Below are 22,829 nucleotides of genomic sequence, written 5' to 3'. Positions count from 1 at the left end.
TAATAAAGTAGTCAAAGTGCTTGATTTGGCTAATAAAAGATTAACAACTGCAAAAATAGATTGCTTTTTTTGGGATTGATTTTTTTAATAAAAGGAACTAGGCATCCTAGCAGAGTGAAGAGTTACAATAATGTGATTGCTAAGAACTACTTGATATAGCTTACTAACTCATTTGGTAAACTGGGAGTACAAATGCCTTATTCCTGCCCGAGTGGAGAAGGAATGGAGTTGTTGAGAACATGGTATTTTTAGGGAAGAGTAAGGGCACATTCGTCTCAGGAAGAAAAAAGGAAACATGGGAGGGAAAGCTGAAATTCACTGGAATTATTCCACAAAGTGACTCAAAACTCTGGCTTACTTGAGATGCTGCAAGAGAAGCAATGTATTCCACATGATAGGCTTGCAGGCTCTCCAGACAGTCCCCAGTAACAGCTGCTTGCCAGAAGACAGGCAGGAATATTATTCTGTGTTTACTTAAATGTTCCAAATTCCGACTCATACATTGGCAATTTTCCCTTTTATCTTCTGCATCTGCAGTTAGTCTGAACTTTGGATGTTGCCCGCCTCTAACATGCACTTGCAGCATGGTTGCACACATTTCCATGCTCTGGGGCAATGGAAATCTACAAAACTCCTGAATGTTGACACCACGCTCCTCCTATTTTAGCCCTTTGTAATGGGGCCATTACAGCTTCTACAACTACAACAGCCACAACGTGCACAGAGGTATTTCTAAAAATGCCACACCCAGTTCTTTGTACTGCCTGAAAGCTGGCTTGATTTTATGGCTGTCTTAGGAACATTTTGTTTTGTGGACCAAAGCAGCACACTTCCAGCATTTCTACTTCAACAGAATCACTTTTGATTTTCTACTTTACCACAACATCTCAATGACTGGAGAGAGGACAGAGAAGCAGAAATGGGACCCCAAAAATGCTAGCCCTTTATTTGTATTTGATAAATATAGCTGTTTAGAGACCCAGGTGGAATTTCCCAGCCTAGAAATTTAAAAGATAGGAAGGAGTGGCTTCTCTTGATAAGATTTGCTTTGAGGGTACAAAGAGTGCACATCCTGCCTTTCTCTTGTCACTTGAGCACATACTCACTGGCAAGACTGGCGAGTGGTAGGGAAGAAAATAAGAAAGCACAAGCCAAATAAAAACTGAAAGCAGTAAAACTTTACAATCTTGCTTTGACAATTCCAACTACTGTCCCACAGTTCCACAACTTCAAAAAGCTTATACAAAATAATTACTAGAAAAATATCCTACAACTCAGAGAAGCAAAATGTTTATAGATTGAAGAGTTTCATTGCACAGGTAACAATGACTGGCCTATGACCAGGATAACATTCTGGACAAAAGGTGCACTATGTGTCTTATTTTAACTCAGAAAAAGCTCTTTCTAGGGTGGAGAATAAGTGAAAATCATTTATTGGAAGAGTCTTGCTCCACAGTCACAATTTTCAATTTGCAAAATCAAATCAAAATTAATTTGACCTTTGCTATTAATATTCTCAATAGCAAAGGTCTAAAGGTTCTATTGCTTAGGCATGGAACTCAGTATCAAAAAGAGTAAAAGGATCATCCTGGTTTGTGCCATTCAAACACTAATTACTTGAACTCCTTTTTCTGGGTTACTCCTGGTAAGATAACTTCTACAGAGGTATTTCTAAAGCTTCCACAAAGCTAAATTAAATTATCTGCCAGAACAAAACTGACTGGACAATCTCAGCACTTTTGTTTGTTTATAAAATGAACAGTCACCAGGTTTCTGAAAAACTCCTCCAAATGCTTTAAGAGATACTGTAACTTATCTGGAATATCCAGGTCTAAGGCTTAGGTCTTAAATGACTTGTCCAGCATAGAAAAAAAAGACAAAGTTGTAGCTGGTAAAAGACTAATCTTATTCTAAGTACAGCTCTGACAAGTCAGTTATTGGTCACTTGAAATTAGAAACACTTCCTGTATTAAAAATTTACATCAGAAGCACAAAATAATGGCCTGTGGTGACATGGTGTGTTGCTTTGATAAGCATTAATGTACACTTATGTTTAGGCTGCTGCTCTCAAAATGTATGAATGGTACAGAATGATGCCAGCAGTTGCCAAGTACCATACGTGTAACACTGGCAGGAATCCATTGCTACCTCTTCAAAATAATCTGTGAATTTTTGTCTGTCTACTTTGAAGTTCTTCCAGGTCTGAAGTCACAGTTATCCTACATCTGACAATGCAGCAATCCAAAAAAAGAAGTGCATGTTATATCATGTCCCAACAGAACTGCTAAGAGGGAATATACACTGACAGAGTTGGTGATGTACTGGAAAGATATCATTGTCCCTAGGAAGCTCTGGAAAAGAGTAGAGATTACGAACTGCTGTAGAACCTATCCACAGTAATGATTAACAAAACCAGGTGTTTATTGCATTCTTGCAAGGACACTTAAAAGTCCTATACAGGGTACTTTCCTTTTTATGTGGGGGGTTATTTTCCAAACAGATTATCAAGTGCGTCATTCAGCCCTCAGCAGTCAACTGTATCATGTTGAGAGCCCACCCCAAGTAAACATGAAATCCCCTCAGACATCGTAGCTGTGCTAAGGATTGCTTCTGATTCTGCACCAATCTGATATTTGCACCAGGCAGGCATGAAGAGGTGGAAGAACAGAAAATTTAGAGAAATACAGACCAGAGTTACTAATGGTGCTGCCTGAAATCTCTTCTGCATTACAGATGTTCTATAAAGAACATTTCACTTTGTCTAACAAATCATTTTGCACTTTGTTCTGGTTTGATTTATTTAACAATCTCTAAGCCTTAGAATTTCTTCAATTATATTTTTTTAAATTGTTCATCATTACTTGTTAAAACTAGGCTTCATATTCAGCTCAATGGAATTTTGTGTCTGATCTTGTTATTTGCTGCTTTAGCAGGGTAAACCAGTTTGAGCTATAGGAATTCACAAAATCTTCTGAGAGATACAGTTTTAGTTTAAGTAAAATCCACTTGAGTAGAAGATTCCTAAATGGGACTGTTGGGATACTGGATGTAATTAAAGCTTGTTGAAATCAGGGGGAACTGGAAGCATTCTGCCATCGGGAGATTTAGGTTCATAGGAGGCAAATTAAAATAAACATTTATGTCAGTTTTTATGCTTCACAGAGACAAAAGTAAAATTTTTCTGACCATAATATTAAGATGACCTGTATGTCTCATAAGCTAATGACAATCTGGCACCCTGGCAAGATTATGCATGAGTGCATTCATCAGAAGATTTAGGGCTTGGATCTTCTCTTAGATGCTGTGACTTGTGAAATTTAACAATACAAGTGTTCTACTTGCCATTGTGAGTAAAATGAGTAACCAGTTAAATCCTGAGAGCAGGTCACACCAAATCCATTCAAACTAAAGTTAAATGTCTTTATACAAGTGCTGCTCAAGCCAAGCTTTTCTTTAAAATGTCAGGGTGTATTTTTAGGGGATTAAGGACAATAATGAAGGAGTATATTTGCATCCCACTCCAATCTGGCTTGGTCTTCATGTCTCTATGTAGATATTTCCAACACTTTAGTAAGTATGATGTTTGAATTGGCAGTATTCTACAGAAACTATTTTAAGTTTCATAAAACCATTTCCTTTCATTTTCTAGGCCTCGGTTTAAGTGTGATACCAGAGAGATCAAATGCTAGCCAGAGTACATAGTATATTTTTTAGAATCTCAATCAAATAACAAACTTCTAATTCATATGGAGTTCAACACTATATATATTTTTAAAGTAAGCCAATCAAATAGCAGAAAATTAGTGTTGAATATATGTTTGGGCATATCCTCCTACCACATTTGACAGGGTTCAGAGCCAGCTGAATGTTCTACACCAAAACAAAAAGTAACTGCTGACTATGTGACTTGACCAAGCTGGTCTAATCAATCATGTTATATTTTTGGCAGGTCTATTGTCTCTTTAGCAATTCTGTTGGTTTTTTTTCTTCTTCTGTTTTCCTCTCTAACTTCCCTATAATGGGCCTTTCCATACCTATTGGAATTTTCTGTTTATGCATTCTCTTTCTTTGCTAGTGGACGTTTGATATATTTGTGCTATTCAACAAAACAATGTCCACATCTTCCTGCACACTTAGGCCAGGCTCCACATATGTAACTGGTTAGTATCTGTACCATATCTGGAGCACTCGATGAATCCAGTGAGAAGGGGGCGATCATGATGGCAAGACTGTGCTCCAGGTAAGTACATCAGTGTCTTTAAGTGCGCTTCTCCTCCTCTGCATTTTCTGTGCGCGCTGTCTCTTCTTCATAACAGCACTCCTACTTTATCTGTAAGTGCTTATGGCTGTGGTGGCTTATCTTTCTGGCGGGTCTGTGAACTCCCCAACAGCCTCTCGGCACAAAACCCGTGACCACCCGCTCCCTTCCTTGGCTGCCGGGGGGCGCGCAGTCGAGCCGTCACCACGGCAAGGCACAGGCTGACACAGAACATTATTTTCTAAGGCGGAGTTCTTACTGCGACGGGACGCTCACAGAAGGCAGGGTGGAGGGGCGCGGAGGATCGCGGAGTGCCGCCCCGCTCCCGCCCCTGCTGCGTCCATCCCGTTCTGTCCCGTCCCGTCCCCTCCCGTGCCCGCCGAGCCCGAGCCCGGCCCCACCCGGCCGCCGGCCCGCCCCTCCATCGCGGCACTCTCTGCAGGGCACGGGGCTCGAAAGATGGAGGACTACGGGCGATTCTTGGCGTTCCTGGCCTCTTCGCTGCTGGTCGGCTTCGTGTCGGTCATCCTCTCCCTCGTCTGGGTCTTGCACTACCGCGAGGGGCTGAGCTGGGACGGCAGCGCGGCGGAATTCAACTGGCACCCCGTCCTCATCATCACGGGCTTCGTCTTCATCCAGGGCATCGGTGAGTCGGGGCCCGGGTCGGCGCGGAGCGGTCGGCGCGGGGCTGCGGGGGAGCCGGGCCTGCCTGGGGCCGGGGCGGCGCGGCCGGGGCTCCGCGGCCAGGGAGGCTCCGGGCCGAGCCGCAGGGACAGCCCCCGGCCGGGAGCGCAGCACTCGCTCCGCAGTGCAGGGGAGCCAGCGCTCCCGGGGAGGGACAAAGAGTCCCTTGTAATAAGCCAAAATTGCTACATATGGGGTTTGGGTTGTTTTGGGGTTTTTTTCTGCAAGCACTTGTTTATCCTGGCCCGGGGATTGCCGTGTACTTTGAGTAATGCCTGCGAGGTGTGTTTTTTCTAGGCAGCTGGAATTTATGCAAGTTGAAAATCGAAATGCCAGAAATGTTGCCCTAGGAAAGTTTCTCTTCTGCCTCTCTTCCATGTCCCAAGAAGAGAAAGGAAATTTCAGTACCACAGAAGCTTGATCCAGGAACAGGGTTTTTGCCAGAAAAAATGTAGCACCACAAGTATTATTAAAATGCAGTTTTCTTCAGGCTAGACTTATGGTGAATTGTTTTGTGAAGCATATCTCTTTAATGAATCATTTATTCTGTTGCTTAAATAACATATAATCTTTAAGATACAGGGTTGCTTCTTCTTTTTTCTTTTTTTTTTTTTTTAATTTTTAATTTCTTTATGAATGTATGGACTTTGGATTTCATAGTGTTCAGTCGTGGACTAACATTTTCCCATTACACTTCCACCCAGTCAAAAGGCTGGAAGATGCCAAAGGCTGTCTTGTTCTGGCTATGAAGAGAATGTTGTGATTTGAACATACACTGTAAATTTTTGGTTTTGAGTGGGAGTTGGGACTGTTCTCAGCCTTCTTGTGGCTTCAAGCTGCAAACCAGTATTGAGCAATAAACGATATTTTAAAGTTGTTTTACATAATATTGCGCAACAGGGAATGTAATTTCAGGCTATAAATAAGCAATGAAAACCACCTGTTGACTTCACTAAGATCTATACTATTTAATGTGCTCAACCTGGTTTTTTTTAATAAATAAGCATAGAACTTTTGAAGAAAATTAGGAGAGGCTTTCCGCAGCTTTTTCCTATGTATTTTCTATTTTATTTCCTCTGAAACTCAGTTTTTTCCCTGTGTCACAGAGAAAGGGTGTTGCCCCAAGCCCTGTTTGGGTAAGGATATACATACAGTAAATGGAAGTTTACCATAGCTAAGAAACCACATGCATACAAGGAATTCACTAATAACACAGCATAATCTAGGGAGGAACTCCTATCATATAATAGGAAAAGCAAAGTTGGAGACTGAAGAGGTATTGTAGTATATCAGATGAAATACCAACAGATAAGATACCACTGTGAATCTGATTCAAATTTGGCTGATGGAAGTCTGCCACTGAATTCAAAGCAATTTGGATGAGAGTGAGAAATCACATAGCTCTTTGGACACATACAAGAAAGATAAGTAGTTGAAAGAAGGAAGGTGTAGCTAAAAAACAAAAACTTGGTTAAATTTGAGTAGAGGATTTAAAATAATAATTAAACCAATTGTTTCCTGAGTTTATTAGTCTATACAAAGGATGGAAATGTTGTATTGTTAGTCAATAACTCTAGACTTTTATTAAAGGACAGATGTCCCATGCCATATAAAAATATTGCAAGGTAACTCTGCTCTGTGTGATGTGTTTTAAAATCATAGTTCAAAACAGGATTAAGGTCTGAGTCAAAAAGCTCCGTCCAGGGTGCCTAGACTGTCAAATTTCTTAACAGTACTAGAAATGTTCTCCCTTGAGAAGGCTCTTTATGAGGCTGCTTCACCGTGTCACCAGCAAACATTCTAAGTGAATGTTTTAACCTGGGCTGTTTAATTTTGACATGAAGTTACATATCACATCTCAGTAAGTTTTTAAGAGCCTGTACTCACTGAAAGGTGAATCTTCCTTCTCTCCCCTTTGTTCCCCAGACTGTCGTCTTTCCTCCTGCAGGTTAGAAAAGCACCAGTTATGAGAAAGGCCGGGAGAAGCACACAGAAGGGGTGATGGGGAAATAAAACTGTATCTTTTCACAGTGATTAACCAAATCTGCTGAAATTGTAATGTGTAAGTTCACACAAAGCCCTCACGGAAAGATGAAGATGATTAAATCAAACTACAATACCATGTCTATGAACTGTGCTGTGGCATGTAACATGATAATGAATGTTATCAACTGGCCAAACTATTACTCATTTGGTAATGAATGGTATTGTTAACAACTGGCCAAATTAGTCAGTTATTCCTTGGTTTTCTACTGTAATGTTTATGGGAAACAACTTTGAAAATTCAAGGCCCAAACAGAGATCTGAGTCTATGTGAACAAGTGACTAGGGAGTTTGATAGTGCTTTTGGAAGTTCAATCAGCTAGATGACAACAAAAAAATATTATATAAAAATTGTAGCCCAGACTTCGCCCTCTGAGATCAAAGACTAAAAACTGAGATAAGGACCTATGCTCATTAAATTTTCTTCAAACAGAGTCCAGTACTCTGCTGCACCATGAATAAATTATTGACAATACTGTGGGACATATGGCAAGAAAAATTTATTAGGAATATCCTCATGGGATGTTGAAATTTGTTTTGGGGCCTTTTGACACATCTGTTTTACAAAATTAGAAGTCATTATCATTAGTACTAAGTTCGTTAATAATAGTCTAATGCAGGATATTATTGCCTGCTGGCTGAACATGAGCCAGTGTGTACCCAGGTAGCCAAGAAGGCCAAGTTGTATTTGTTAAATACTTTTGTCTCTAAAGTCAGATTATGATTCCCTTATGCTGAAGAGCATTTTCCCATTCAAAGTAGTCTTATTGATATCAATGTAATAGACAGTCATATCAGTATCTATGCAATTAGAGAATAGCATTATCCAAAGTTGCAAAGAGAATAAATATTATAAAATAATTCTGCATGCTTTCTCAATATAAAAATCAGGCTATATTGCTCCAATCTGACTAGTAGCAGAAAAATCAAAATCCTATGCCAAATCCCTGTTAAATCAATTTAATGACTGAGGAAAAGATGACACCAAGTTATTTTCTGGGGTTTTTTTTTGAAACACATTTAAGTTTGTGGGATTTTTTATAATTGAGAAGAAATCCCTAAGAAGCTATATTTAAGCCTCAGCTGTATTTTCAGAGTATGCTATGCTAAGTGTATGAGAAAAAACCTTTTAATAGACTTTTTAGAAGACTTAAGGTTGGATTTTGCTGTAATTTACAATGTCCCTATGTGAATTATGCATAATTATTAACATCTGAAAGAAATTATTCTATACGGCCTAAAATCTTGTTTCTCTTCTTTCTTCAGCTATTATTGTGTACAGATTGCCCTGGACCTGGAAGTGCAGCAAACTCCTAATGAAGTTCATACATGCTGGATTAAATACTACAGCTATGATTCTTGCAATCGTTTCCGTGGTAGCCGCGTTTGATTTCCACAATGCCGGGAACATTCCTAACATGTACAGTCTGCACAGCTGGATTGGGCTGGCTGCTGTTATATTTTATTCTCTGCAGGTCAGAATCTAACTATTTATAAACAGGTTGTACATTTGAAGAATGTTTTTAGTAATTCAGGCAAAATAGGCTCTTGCTAGTACATCATAACTACTGGGATAGCCATTTGACACTCTGATTTGGCAAATTATTATGTAAATGTACAAATACTGGATCACTGACTTTGAAGAAAAATGCATTTTTAAGCCTATTTTGTTTATTTGCTGGCAAAATGGCCATTAACCCACAATACAGTTACAGTGTAATGTGTTTCTAAGCCCTATAAACTCCTGAACTTACAGCAAGTTACTTGGTTTGTTGGCAGCATATTTAAATATACTTAGAGCATTTATTAAGGAAGTCTCAAATGAAGTAACAAGTAGTTTTTTAGGTTTGTTTTTTTTTAATTTTGTTTTGTTTTGTTTTTGTTTTTCAGCTATCATAAATTTAAATAGTGATTTCTTGGCCTCAAGACTTTTCTAATCAGCAAAACAAGTGCATCAGGGAGCAGTAGAGATGTAAAGGATCTGATGCCTGAATGAGCTACTACTTGCTAACCAGTTTTCCTGAATCAGCAGAACTTTGATAGATGTTTGTGGGCATGCTTCTAACTGCTCCTCTTGGCAGAGAATTAGCATTATTGTAATGTAAAATGAGCTAACTTAATGTGTTTTGCATTTGGCAAAGAAGAGCAACCATGCCCTGAAATTTACAGAACACATACAGATGCTTTGCATATGCATTCTGAACTCCCTATACTGTTATTACACAATGGAAATTTATTTTGCTCCTTCAAATATTTTTTCCCAAAACACTAAAAAGAAAAAAAGACTTAATTATCTATGATCAAGCACAAAAAAGCCTCAGCTAAGGTATTTGGGTTCTGGAGTTTATTCTTCACTGCTCAGGCCAAGAGGTACAGGAAATAGTGTTGAAATAGTGTTTTTAATATTTATAAAAAAGGAAAGCATGTTGCAGCATTGCTGAGTATATTCTCTACAGCTGAATAAATAAATAAGAATGAATATGAATGAATAAGAAAAAACGTTAAAATTAAGTTTGTCCTAATAATGCAACTATTTCAAGGAAGTCTGTGCTGCCACATCACTGAGTATCAGTATTTTTTCTAATGGTTAAATGAAGAATTGTGACTAAAATCTTAGTTCTACTTTTCATTTTGCTACTATAAACATGATCAATGGCACTTAATGCCTCACCTGTCACATCAAAAGATTCTCAGTGTTCCTTCCTCCAATCTGGGACGTAAATCTCCAGTCAGAGACTGATGTTTGTTGAGCAACTGAGCACTATAAAGAATAGTCATAAAGCAGTATCTTTGTTAACAGAGAAATCACTTGGCACTTACCAGAAGGGACATGTCAGTCGTATGCTCACATAATACTCTGCCTGCCTTTTTAATTTGAAATACTGTAACTATATTGTAATTAGCCAAATGTAGGTTAATACAGTATAGTACACTGACTTAAATTTAAGAATAGGGCAAAAATGTAGAAAAGTAAAAACCAACAAACCCAAAGAAATTCTGGAAAAGTAATTTGTGGGCTGGAAAAGCTATTTTCCATTGCAAGACTTTAAAAACTCCAGCTGTTTAGCAGATCTAAGATTAAGAGATGATTTGATTATGGCGTACTAAAAAGCTTCCCAGGGAGAAAATACCAGGCTCTCTAATCCATTATGGAAAGATAAAACTCAAGAACTGAGTTAAAGCAGGATGAAATACAAATTCATGCATTGGGCCTAATTTAGCAGCAGGGGTGAGTAACAGTAAAACAAACTAAAGAAGGGCTGCAACCTCAGCATGACTGGGCAAGCCTGTGGATGCAACCATGGGACATGATAGGTTATTTTCCATCACAAAATTAGTGCTAATAGGAGGACTAATGACCCTGAACAACTTGATGCCACTGTAAATGCCATGTGATCAATATATTGAGAGACCATTCCCCTTCTAAAGATAGGCACTTAAATTTAACTGAAATTCTAACAAGATAAAATTATTTAATCCACTCAAGTCAGAAGGTTAGACTGTCTTTTGATGTTCCTTTATGTGCAAATCTGCAAGAAGCAGATAACAGGACTTGACAAGACTGTAACAGTGTGGCTCCTCACACCTTTATTATATTAGTGCATTAGTGACACTGAAGTTTGAGCACTATCAGTAAGTTTAGACACTGATATCATGTAGGATGCTTTATAAAATATTTAAAATCTGCTTCCCAAGTCCTAATCCAGAATTTTGCTTTGATTTTGATAGGAAACACATTAAAAAACAGAAATGCCAATTATTTTCAAATTTTTACCTGAAGACATAATAGAATGGAATTTTATGACTATTTTTGTTCTGCTTGAGAAGTGCAGCTTGTTTTCCATGTAGCCCTAACTATGAATCTCTTGTGGTTGTAGCTGTTTGTGGGTTTTGCTGTCTTTCTGCTCCCGTTCGCTCCAGTTCGTCTCCGCGCAGCTCTCATGCCAATACACGTTTATTCAGGTCTCACCATCTTTGCAACAGTGATTGCAACAGCCCTCATGGGAATCACAGAAAAGCTTATATTTGCTTTGTAAGTATTTGTTTCCACTTGTTTATTAAGGTTATTTGTTGCAAATACACTTCCATTTGCCCAGAATAGTAAGCATCCAGTATTGGGACACTGTTTTGTTTTGTTTGTATTAAAAGACCTACCTAGCTGGAGACTGCTGTTTTTATACCAGGATTGTCTTTAAAACAATCTTTTCTGACCTCTTCTTTCTTTTTCCCCTTTCAAAGGAAAAATCCTGCATACAGTGAATCCCCACCAGAAGCAATTTTGGTCAACTGCCTTGGTCTTTTGCTTGTCATATTTGGTTCACTTATTTTGTGGATGGCAAGCAGGCCCCATTGGAAGCGGCCCCCAGCGGAGAATGCAAAAATTCTGAGCCCCATTGGAGCAACTCCTGAAGGCACAGAAGCAGAATCCACAATGACAAACAGTAGTAATGCAGATAAATCTGATCTGAGGAGCAATACTGAAGCAGCCAGAAAACAAAACATAAAATTTGATGAAGCAGGACAAAGATCAACTATGTAAAGAAAATACACAAAATAGAAGTACTATTATACCTCCAAATTCCCCCTGGTGAGGGTCATTCTAATGTAGTTATATTGATATATAAGTAGGTTGGGGGTTCACTTTCAGTATGGCTTGCTGAAAGATACTCAAGTTTTCTGCATATGTATTTAAATTCCTGTAAGTCCCAAGCATATTTTATTGGTCCATGACTAGTCTGTGCCTTATCTTAAAAAACAACAGCATGAATAACATCACATAATGGGAACATCACATAATTAGAAACTGTCTTACATATCACTTCTTAATTTAATGCTTATATCTCTTATAGTCATGAAAAATTTAACAAGATTCCAACTAAATTTTGCTCTTGAGTGCTTTTGCAAGTTATGAATCAGCCATGAAGTATACCATACAGAATAATTTAGTTTGTCACACATACATTTCCTGGTAATGTTCACTTTTTTAAAGCTCTGATTTCTCTAGCTGATTAACCCCCTGACTGGCTGCTATGTTCTATGGGATTTGAGGTCATTCTGCACTTTACAGAGTTGCTTCATAAAAATGTTTATTCTAAAATTTTTAATTAAAAAAAAGAGAAAAGTTTGCTAGATATCTTCATAAAATGTTATATTTCCTTTAGAAACTTCTGGGGGTTTCTGGTGTTGTTTTTTTTAAATCAGAATGTATCTGTTGACCTTTCAGTATACCAGATATACTGTAGGCAGACAATATTTGGCTTTGAATTATGTGCAATTGTTAGTGTAATCTAAGAACTGTTAAAGACATCCAAATACAGGATTTATCTTATCTGAAAAGCTATAGAAACACACTTAGAAAAATATATCACTTAAACTAAGTCTTCCTTTTATCCCAAAATGCAGCATTTAATATCTTTATTTGATTGCACAGTTCTGTTGATTTATGGTACCAGACTAGAAATTAGGAGGTTAGAAACCAGAAAAATCTGCTATCAGTCTCACAGAAAAAAAAAATTAACTTCAAGTGAGAAATACTTTCTCTGAGACACAGGTGAGCTTTGCTGTTTTAATAAAATGGTACCTGTTAACTGAAAGCCAGTTTGGGCATCTCCACACTGACATCAAAAGCATTATTATCACAGGCATGAAGATATGCTTTGGTCTGTAAGCAATCTATACAAACTCTATGACTTTTTAATTTGAAATTACAGTTTTAAAGAATGCAATTTTCTCTAAAAATGAGGAGTCCCTACTGGCACTTTACTTTTACAGCTCTTTCTAATAATTGAAGTATTAATGTATTATGCTCATTCAGTAATTTCACAGATACAAACAATATTTATACTTTTACTATTATGGAAGAATAATTATAGTAGATTATTTGGACTGCACATGTCCAAAATGATGAGCCATTCTATTATCTCTTGTAAAAGCTGCAGAGCCCACTACAAATACAAATTTACCACTGTTCATGCTGGAATATAGATAGCTGTAGACAGCAAATAATTTCCTATTTTTTAAATACTACATAAATTTTTATCTACTCCAGCTTTTAAAAACATTTTAATACAATACTCTTCAAGAAATGTGCCATTTTTGTAGTTCACTGTGTGTTAGTACAAACTATTTTGGACATTTGAGTTATTTTGGGTCTTCTCTGACAAGAAGTGCCTTAGTTCCTGGTATTTGATTTGTAATAATATTTTATTATTTGGTGAATGCAATATAGAAAGCTAGCATAATAAAATATTTTAAAAACTTTTCTGCTGCACCATTTGGTACTCAAGGACCACATCCCAGAGTTCTATGATTTCAATGATATGTTTGTGGGTGACTGGGACCAGCCTCACATTGGTGTATTTTTCCACTGTAGAAAATACCTGCTTTTAATGTACAATTCAGGTATGACAGAAGGAACACTAACCTAAACTGCTAAACTAATGCATGAGCACTTCTCCAGTCCCACAATGTGCAATGAATCAAACAGTGAAGCATGACAGAGGAAGTGAATAAACCAGCTCACTTGCAGTAATTTACTATGCAGCTTTCTATACTGCACTCACACAGGCAACAGCATTTTAAATTGTTATGTATTGCCTGTTACTGTGCCTCACCCACCTGTGAAAATGAGCTCACTCAATCCTTGCATAGTACTAGGTCACATACTAAAAGCATATGTTTGTTTGGAAGGTAGTCAGTTGCCTAGGGATTGTTCTGGAAGAAAGTAACTGTACAGTGTACTGGAAAAAACACAGAATCCATGACTTCTTTTGTTACAGCACTGAGTTGGATGTAGTGAAATGAACAGCTTTTAGGTGCTTGTTTCTGTATGCTGTTAAATAAGCAGCATGACTTCTGGTTTCCATTGTATTCCATGTACTCTTCAAGGGGAGTGCTACTTGAAAAAAGAATGGTGGCATTTCTTTACTTCTCTATTGTCATGAAGTGCAAGGTACAAGTAACACCAAGGTTGTGGGGTCAAACCTCAGATGGGCCATTTCCCTAAGGACTCGATCCTTCTGGGTCCCTTCCAATTGCAACCATTCTGTGATTCTGTGATATCAAACTAACTGAAAAACAAGGATTAGCAACCTTTTGAGGGGAGCCTCCCAGAACATAATTTTGGTTTTCAACTTAGAGGTTAAACATGATAGTAGAAACTCAGTGGAAGCTGGAAGACTGCATTTGGGGAATTGATAACCAGTGATCTGTCATGTGCATTGTGGCTGATCTTTGGGAGGTCCCCATGAGATGCAGTAGCTGTGAGCTCCTAAACCTTGATCAACCTTGGTGTGTGCAATTTAAAACTGACAAAACATACTATAGACTTCTGGCTTAATTCTAAATTGATTTAAAAGGCCTCTAAGTATCCTTGCAAAAAAATGAGGTTAGTTCAATGCTAAATAAAAATGCATCAGTACTATGCACAGGAATTACTCTTTGGAGTAATAGTCCTAAACCTGCTCCTCAAAGTGGCCTTCCATTACCTTTCCTTTCATGCAGACTTTCTTACCTGTATTTATGAGTTATATAAATATATAGCAACATAGGAAATGAAAATGTATTTTCAGAGATACAAATGGAAGGTAGAACTCTAGCTTTACCATGGGTATTTTTCTGCATGTTTGGAAATCATCTACATGGTTGTTTTTACAGGAATGTGATTGTAGAGCTTACATTCCAGGTTTGGATTCCTATTAAAAAACAGGAAGTTACAAAACCTAACATTGAAAGTGCTGTCTTTTTCAGTTACATGCTGTCATCCAGTACTATGCACAGAAGCAGAAGAGTGTTTTTTCCAACATTAAGGAACTGAGAAATGATGGTGCAAATTGGAATCTAAAATTGAATGTAATGACATGTATATATCTTACTACATGTAGCCAAGATTATTGCATATGATATTGCAAATATGAATTAATTGTTTACATGGATATTTTATTGAGTGACTAAGAGATATTGCCAAATATTTTCTATTTCAGAAGGCTCTTTTGCTTTTACTTCAGAACATTCCTTCCTCTGTTTTTAACTGTCCACAAGAACCTAAAAATTTATTTTATTATCCAAAATACTTATTTGTAGATGAGAGCAAATATTTAATTATGATGTCTGTTTTCCTTATTCTTTTTTATATATTAATAAACGTGATTTTTTGAGCTTGTGATACTACTGAGTACAGATTTTTATTATGGTACTAAAATACAACTTTCTAAATTTGGATAAAGATCAAATTATTTGTAATTTACTTTTTGAAAATGGGAGGATGGTTGTACAAAGTTTCTTACATACATCTTAATTTCAACTATTTATGGTGATCTTTATGATGAAATTTATGTACTCTGTTGTCTTAGAAACATAGTCAGTATTTAACAGAAAGTGAAAGAATTCACTGTATAAACAATTAGTATTTCACCTCCTAATCATAACAGAATTTCCTCACAGCAGTTGTTAGAGGGAGGTAAAAAACAAACCAAAACTATCCTGTCCTGAGAATGCAATTGGGAAGATCAAGGATTCTGATACATAATGGTAACATAATGCACTGTAGGACTGAAATGTCTTCAGATAAGTAACAGCCAGACTAAGCACAGACCCCATGGAACCTTACACAATTCAACACCCACATATCAAGTTACTCATAAATAGGTTAATGATCATTAAATGCTATGAAAGCAGAATCATCTGTATGAACATATTGGTAACAAATAAGAATTAAGGTATTCTTCAGTTTAATAAGTTTAATTGGAAATTCTGAAAGTATACAGCATAAATTAGTTGTGAATACCATAAGCTGTTGGCTAAAATTTTCCAACATTTTCATCATCATGGATTAAAAAACATACTATTATAAACATCAACGTAGCAGAAAACCTGTTGTATTCAAACCTGACAATTCCCTGTTGTGAGAACTTCCCTTAACTTGTCTGTAGGCTGGATGTGTTGGGGAAAATTCTGGTAAAATAGTCCATGTTTTTAAAATATGGTGATTATTAAAAAATTCAGTAAAAGCCCAATTGTATTTAAAATTGAAAGAGGGAACTCAAATTTTGGTAGGAAGACTACATTTGTGTGCAGAAATTTTTTTTTAAGTAGTGGAGGGAACCTTTGTAATTTACAATACAGATAATATTTGCATTGTGTTATGCTATGAGCAACACTTGTGACCTCTTTAAGACTAGTGGGCAGTAATGAGGGGTAAACTATTAATCAGGTAGAAATTCAAGTCCAGGTGAACAAGATGGATGACAACTATTCCAGGCAATTCAGCTAAGAGAAGAGAAGAAGTAATGTTGAGAAAATCTAGTTACTGCTATATAAAAACCATAAATCTAAAAAAATGACAGGGTCCCAGTGAACTCTTACAGAATAAGCAGAAACAATGGGTATAAATTTCAACAAGCTCAGTGCTGCTCACCAAATGTACTCACCACAGAGCTTCAGCCAACATCTGTTAGCACGGGGCTTGAGTTTACAGCTGAGTCCGTGCCACTTACACTGACTGCTCATTGGCTCTCTATTCCATTATTTTGCTGGGCACCAGGTCATGTCATAGTTGCAAATGCAGCTGTCAGATAAAAGTTTTGAAAATGTTTGCAATTTGTAGTTCAATTCTCACAAGCTTTTCATTTAACAAAATAAAAAACTCCATTGAGTAGTACTCCAAATACAATCAAATATAATCAAATACAATCAAATATTGGTGTGATTAATAGTGTGATGGTTTGTTTTTGTGGCAGATGATCCTGCTCATATGTGTATACAAGCAGTAATCCACTAGGTGGCAAGCACTACCAAAACGGCTTTTGGCAGATGCTAGACCAGCCCTACTTTTAGGTGATGAGGATTGCAACTCCACAGAGTCACTTCACTTTGAAAAAAAAAGGTATTTTTAAGAATTGCTTCCAGAGTTTTTAGCTGTCTTCAGGGACAGGAGAGTTCCCTGTTACTCCAGTCTCTGACTGCACTTGTATTTTATTTGTACCTGCTTTTAGAATGAAGTCCAATATTCTGGCACAGAATCACACAGAGTGCTTCTTTTGATTCCTTCCTTTGTGAGCCTATGTCAGCCATCATGGAGTCTGGTGTACTCTGAACCTCCTTTTATTTTCAATTGTAATTCAGGTGCTAACTATAGGAAACTCTATCAAGGAGTCTACACATGGTTTGAGCTCATCACAGCAATGCCTTGGTCTTCCTAAGTGAAGAGGTGACTACAATCCTGTGAGAGTTCAGACATTTCTGCACATTTTCCTACAAATTGTATTATTTTGCACTTTCTAACATTCTGCTGTCCAAGCCACTGAGGTACATGTGCTCCATGCACTAATTAACATTTCCTTCTTATTCCGAACTCCTTTCTCCAGTTCTTCTGAGGACATTTTACTTTTTACAGTACCTCCTAATGCCTTAAAGGACTCATTTCCTCTGAAGTTAGCTCCTGTGGAATGTAATAAACGGTTACAAGGACATTTTGTACATCAGCCCAGTAAGTACAAATTCAAATTATATTGCAAACCCTACTATCAGTTTTATTACATTGTCACCATTTTATGATAGTTATTTTTATTATACTTGGTGTTCCTTTGCCTATCTTTAAACATTTAAACATTTCTAAGCAAATAATAACAGTAATAAAAAATACCTTGGGGTTTTGATCTAAAATTTTGAATTTTCAATTAAAAGTATTTTTGAGGCTTTAGAGCCAGTCTGTAGATAAAATACATAAAATTAATTCCACCAGCTACATCCAACGATTTTTGGTTACTTTGTAATTTCAAGTCTGCCTCCTTTTGAGAGAAGACAGCTTGTGTAGCCTCTATGTAAAACACTAGGAAAAGAAGAAACTACAATTTGTTCTCTTTATAGATTTGTTTATTCAGAAAGAAGCTTTGAAATAAAAGGCTTTGAAAGGCTGGCTGAATAATGAGTTGTCATTCTTTGAAGCCATATTATCTTTAAAAATACAAGGAAACCTGAGGGTTTCTAATGAGTAGAATCCTTTATTTTTGAAAGAAAATAAATGGAAGAGTTTGAAAAGATTTTTTTTTTCTTGTAGTTTTTTTCCTCCTCCTGGAGCTGCCTGTTGCTCTTATGTGGAAGCTTCCTGCTGATCTGACTTTTTATTGTGCTGTGAGACTGATGCCAAGATTTATGATTGCTGTGATAGGAACTGGATTTAGCATAAGGAAGATAACTGCTTTTCCCCTAGGGAGAGGCAGAAAAGGGAAAGACAGAGTGGGGCACATAGACAACAATATCTGAAGCTGTATTCTTGGTCAATTATTTTATTCATCCTCTATTTTAGATTATGCTCCAATTCATAAAAGGCAAGAAAGCTACTGGTCTCAAGGCAGGAACACAGATAAGCAAGGAAACTATTTGTGGTTTCATGCAAATGTCCAGCTATAATAGAAGCAATGTACTGTTTTTATATAGAAGTGACACGGTGCCCCTTGGAATGTGAGTGTAATTAACAAAAACTCTCATCAGAATCTGTCAGGCAGAGATTTGCCTTCTACACAGTGTCCTTCAGCAGAGAGAAAAGGGTGAGTGTGGAACTGTGCATCATTACAATTATTTTAGCAATTCATTGTCTGTATAGCCTTTTGCACATTCTACAGTTTTTAATTACCTTCTCTAGACATTTAAACAGGGAAAGATTTTTGCTTATAAGGCAGACTTGTGCAACTTGAAATTATTTACAGCCAGTTGGCAGACAGTTGTCTTCTGTTAACCCACCGTGCCCACAGAAAATGCAATTTTTTGAGATACTGGAAAAAGTTTGCATCAAAATGCAGGGAATTTCCCAAGCAAGGCAAGACTCCACTCTAAAAGCAAGGGAGCAAAATGTAAAACCCCAAAGTAAGTCTCAATTTGCCATGATTTGCAAAGAAAATAAATTCTTCTCATAAATCCACCCCAAGATAAAATTATGAGTACTTCTTTGTTGCTTGAAATAAGGAAAAATCTCATCTAGAAAGTGAGATTAACATTCTGCAAGTCAATACGGTTTATGCATTGTTATACACATACAGCCATTTATTATAGAATAAACAAAATGAAAAATCTTTTATGTTTTACTAGGTCAAGAAGCACTGGTAGAGACTTGCTTCAATTCATTGCAGTGTCACTTATGTCTAGCTTTCATGAACATGAAGCTTCCTTTCTGGATATACAACCAAATCACACTGAATTTGATGACAGAGAGCTCATCCAATTAGCTTTCATTGACTTTAATATATGCTTCTGTTTCTTAGCTGTTGTCAGTTTTACAACAGTATTTTTTATTCAAGGTTGGCAAAAAGCATTTAACCATATCTTAACTGGACTTGGCTGCACAGTTCTGGCTGCTGGCAGATTCTGCTAAAATCTCTTGACTCTTCAGAATAGTTTGTGTATGACAGACACTAATCCTATGATAAACCCTAATCTTTATGCAGCTGTACACAGGATCAAATCAAAATCAAGTTAAGAAAGCTTGCAGAATGAATCAGTGAACGGTGTTTAAGACAGAACTGAGTTTCTAAAGGAAATTTTAAAATGTGTCACAGGTTTCCTGATGGTGTGAGAACTCTAACATACTGGAGTTAGCCTTCCATCTGAACGTGTGGCAGGAGATACAGAAAACACAAAGTTCAAAGAATCCAGTAAAATTGTGAAGTCTTTTGTAGTATTGATTATACAGATCCCATTACCTCTCGAATTCAGAGCCAGAATCTCATATGCAATCCTTTTCCAAACAAAACAGGCATCCTAGTAAAAGACAGTTGTGTGGTCTAGCACAATGTTCTAGAAGGTGTTTGAGATATATGCAATACATGTGGGATGTTCCTGCATCAGTATATTCTAGCATCATGGTTTTGCACACCCTTCAGTACAAAATCAGTTCTAATTTATACCCCACTGTGGGATCTCAGCACCTCAGGACTGAGGTGCTGAGCCACCAAGACCACCCTTGGGGGGCTCGGGAGTCCTGGAATGTTGCCAGAAGTGTCTGGTGGCTGGACTTTGATCCTACACAGGAGACGACACCTGTATGAGGATAGGAGGACTTCACCAGGGTGAATGGTGAAGGGATAAGTTAATTAGAGGGTGAACACAGGGTTTAAGATTTCTGTACAGGGGGGTTTAGAGAAGTAAGATGGAGGAATTGGGGCGTGTCCTGTCCTTCTTCTTCTTCTTCTTCTCCTCCATCTTCTGTGGTGATGGTGGCACTTTGGGATTGGTCATTACTAAAAGTGCACACGACAATAAGAATAGATGGTATTGGGGAAAAATGATAAATATTGTAACCGTAACATTGGGTATAAAGATAGGTGACTGCCCGGAGGGCGAGACAGTGTGCTCATGGCTGGCTGCTGAGCAGACCTCTGTCGGGCCGAAAGAAAATCTTTTAGATAAACAATTAATAAACACCGAGACCGAGAAAAGATCTGAAGCCTCTTCTTGTCCTTCGATACGCGGGCTGCCCCAAGGCCACCCCGGGCCTTTCCGGGCCATCCAAACAGCTGAAAACCAGACACCCCACACCTTTATTCAGCAGTCTCAGAAGCTTCATCCTGCACACTTCCCCAGTGTCCTGCCACCTAGTTTTGCACACCTAGCTGTCTTTCTGCTTTTTGCTTGGCACAGTCTCTTTTCACTTCAAGCTAAGTACAGAATAAAATATTTCTCCTTAAACTCTTATCCTCTCTTTTTCTGTGGTTAGCCTACACACTTGGTAGCCTTCTGTTTACCTTTCAAGCTATTTCAGAACATAACAACATTTTTGCTCTAATTTTAGAACTTTAATCAGAACTTCTTTCTTGCACTCACATGCAAAACAACAGCAAAACCTCACTGTGCTTTTAAAAACTCAGAACACCAAGGTTTGATCAGTATTCTGAAAGAAGCCCTTTAAGAATGGAAATCTGGGGAACACTTACTTTTGAGCACTACAGTACAGAGCAGAGATCTTTGGCATACTGATGACAGAATCTGCAGAGTCCCTTTCAGCTCTCTGGGGAGTCCTACCAATTGGAGATGCAGCAGTCCATGGTTCAATTACCTGCTGGAATGGATTCTGCACAAGTAGGGATAATCCTTCATTTGATGCTTACTCACTTGGACACATTTCTCTATTCCATACTGGCCATTCCAGGCATTGCAATGCTTGTTTTTTCTTCCCAGAATGTGTTTCTGCATTAGCTGATATTATTACACTTATTTGGATGAAATGGCACTTTTCTTTTATGAACTTCTCATTAGCTTAAAATAACTTTTCAAAGCAATTATCTCCAGACCAATACTTACCGTGCTTGTTCTCAGACTGTCACATTTTTTTCTGTTTTTTGTTTGAAGAGAACCACTCAGTAGTTTGTGAGGATCAGACTTTCAAGTATATAAAGATACAGCTGGTTTCATTAAATACTTATCAAATGCAGTAGTTCCTTGTTTTTATTATTTTTAAAATCTTTTCCCTCCTAATTATAATATCCCCTCAAACACCATTTTTAATGTTTTTCTGTTTTGACATTTCTCCTGAAGTTTATCTTCTCTCTGGTTTTGTAACAACTTTAAGGTATTTAGACCATCTTTTGTCTTGACTCAGTATCTGAATTTATTAAATAAAATTAATAACAACCTCAAAATCTTTACTATAGGAACTATGCATAAGGTAACATGCACACTATATGGCGTATTGTTATGGTACCTACATTACATAATTTTCATTTATATAAAAATTGTAATAACAAATATGCTGTCTCATATCTAGGTAAAATACAGCTTAATCACAAATTACAAAACACAAAATAGATGTTAATGCTGTAATTTTTAAATCTATAAAAGGAGTATAAGTACCTAAGATTTCAGAAGACCATGTTCTAGGTAAATAGAGCACAGTGAAGCACACGTTATGACCTCAAGGTGACACAGATAAATATACACTTCACAACAATGCAGTTTAAGGAAACAGGTCATGGCACCTGAATGGCAGCAGATGAACATGGCAGAAATGGAGAAATTTGCTTTATGCAAATCTTACCTGTACCACCTGCCAGCTTGTGTCATGCACTGTTCAGCCACCACTGGATCTCCTGTGAACAATGAAATGTTCAAAATTAATACAGATCAGAACAAGCCAGGCTTTTTACACTAAATACTGTTTAATATTCCTTAAGAATTATATTTTTTGTATCCACTATTACTGAACTTTAGTTGGTTAAGAAAATTCTAAAGCATTTTCAACATTTTCTTAGCAGAAACTAAATCAGAATTTCCAATTGATACAGTATCACATAAAAAGTCTACTTAAAATTAATTTTAGTCCATGTCCTGACAGAGCAATTTCTCATTGCTCAGCTTCCTAGTACCAGCACTGTTCTTCACAGTGCAGAAACAATCCAAAACACACAGAATCATGTTAGCATTCTATTGAGTCCCACATGTTCTAGCAAATAAAACAAGGTGGTTTGACAATCACAGATTGTCATCACTGTTTAATCTTTCTGGATAAATAAAAGCCAGCAAATTTAAGCATCTTACTTAATTTTGCACAATATTGTGGGATTTATTTTAACAAAATGAACTCGAAGGCCTAATTGATTGGTTTCCATCTGTAATTGACAGAAAGATTTTCAAAGGCATGAAAGCCTATTAAGAGCATTTAATTGATTTTTGGAAAGAGCTGGGGTCTTGATGCAGCATTTAGTGCAGTCAGCAGTGAAATTTCCATTGATTTAAATAAGAACAGGTTCATACCTGCAGACACCTAGCTGCTATTTATGCATTTCACAATAGCTCCTCCATAACTAGAGATTTCTTCCCTTTATTGTTGTAAAAATAATCTACACACTTTTTTACA

At 37.2% G+C, this 22,829-nt stretch overlaps 2 protein-coding genes across 4 annotated transcripts in view; one reads left to right on the top strand and one right to left on the bottom strand.

Annotated features, from left to right (window-relative positions):
• METTL8 (methyltransferase 8, tRNA N3-cytidine) overlaps positions 1-22,051 on the bottom strand; it is a 65,451-nt gene extending 43,400 nt beyond the window's left edge. Inside the window, exons 1-3 of one of the 3 annotated variants that reach the window (XM_064718976.1) lie at positions 22,011-22,051; positions 16,414-16,550; positions 6,830-6,884 (exon numbers count right to left, since the gene is read on the bottom strand). The gene's annotated coding sequence lies outside the window, so the exon portion shown is untranslated. Of the gene's footprint in view, positions 1-6,829; positions 6,885-9,656; positions 9,724-16,413; positions 16,551-20,910; positions 20,967-22,010 lie in introns of those variants that run through there. The other 2 variants (XM_064718977.1, XM_064718978.1) reach the window with 2 other exon arrangements.
• LOC135450625 (plasma membrane ascorbate-dependent reductase CYBRD1) lies at positions 4,423-15,133 on the top strand. Its single transcript, XM_064718981.1, has 4 exons — positions 4,423-4,904; positions 8,252-8,460; positions 10,864-11,018; positions 11,225-15,133. Exons 1-4 carry the CDS (start codon positions 4,718-4,720, stop codon positions 11,523-11,525), a joined length of 852 nt encoding a protein of 283 aa, XP_064575051.1. The 5' UTR covers positions 4,423-4,717; the 3' UTR covers positions 11,526-15,133.
• Positions 22,052-22,829: the final 778 nt, after the last annotated feature.

The sequence above is a fragment of the Zonotrichia leucophrys genome, chromosome 7 (assembly GCF_028769735.1).
Source record: "Zonotrichia leucophrys gambelii isolate GWCS_2022_RI chromosome 7, RI_Zleu_2.0, whole genome shotgun sequence".
Lineage (NCBI taxonomy): Eukaryota > Metazoa > Chordata > Aves > Passeriformes > Passerellidae > Zonotrichia > Zonotrichia leucophrys.
The sequence above is the reverse complement of the archived record's forward strand: the minus strand, read 5'-3'. Positions and strand labels throughout refer to the sequence as shown.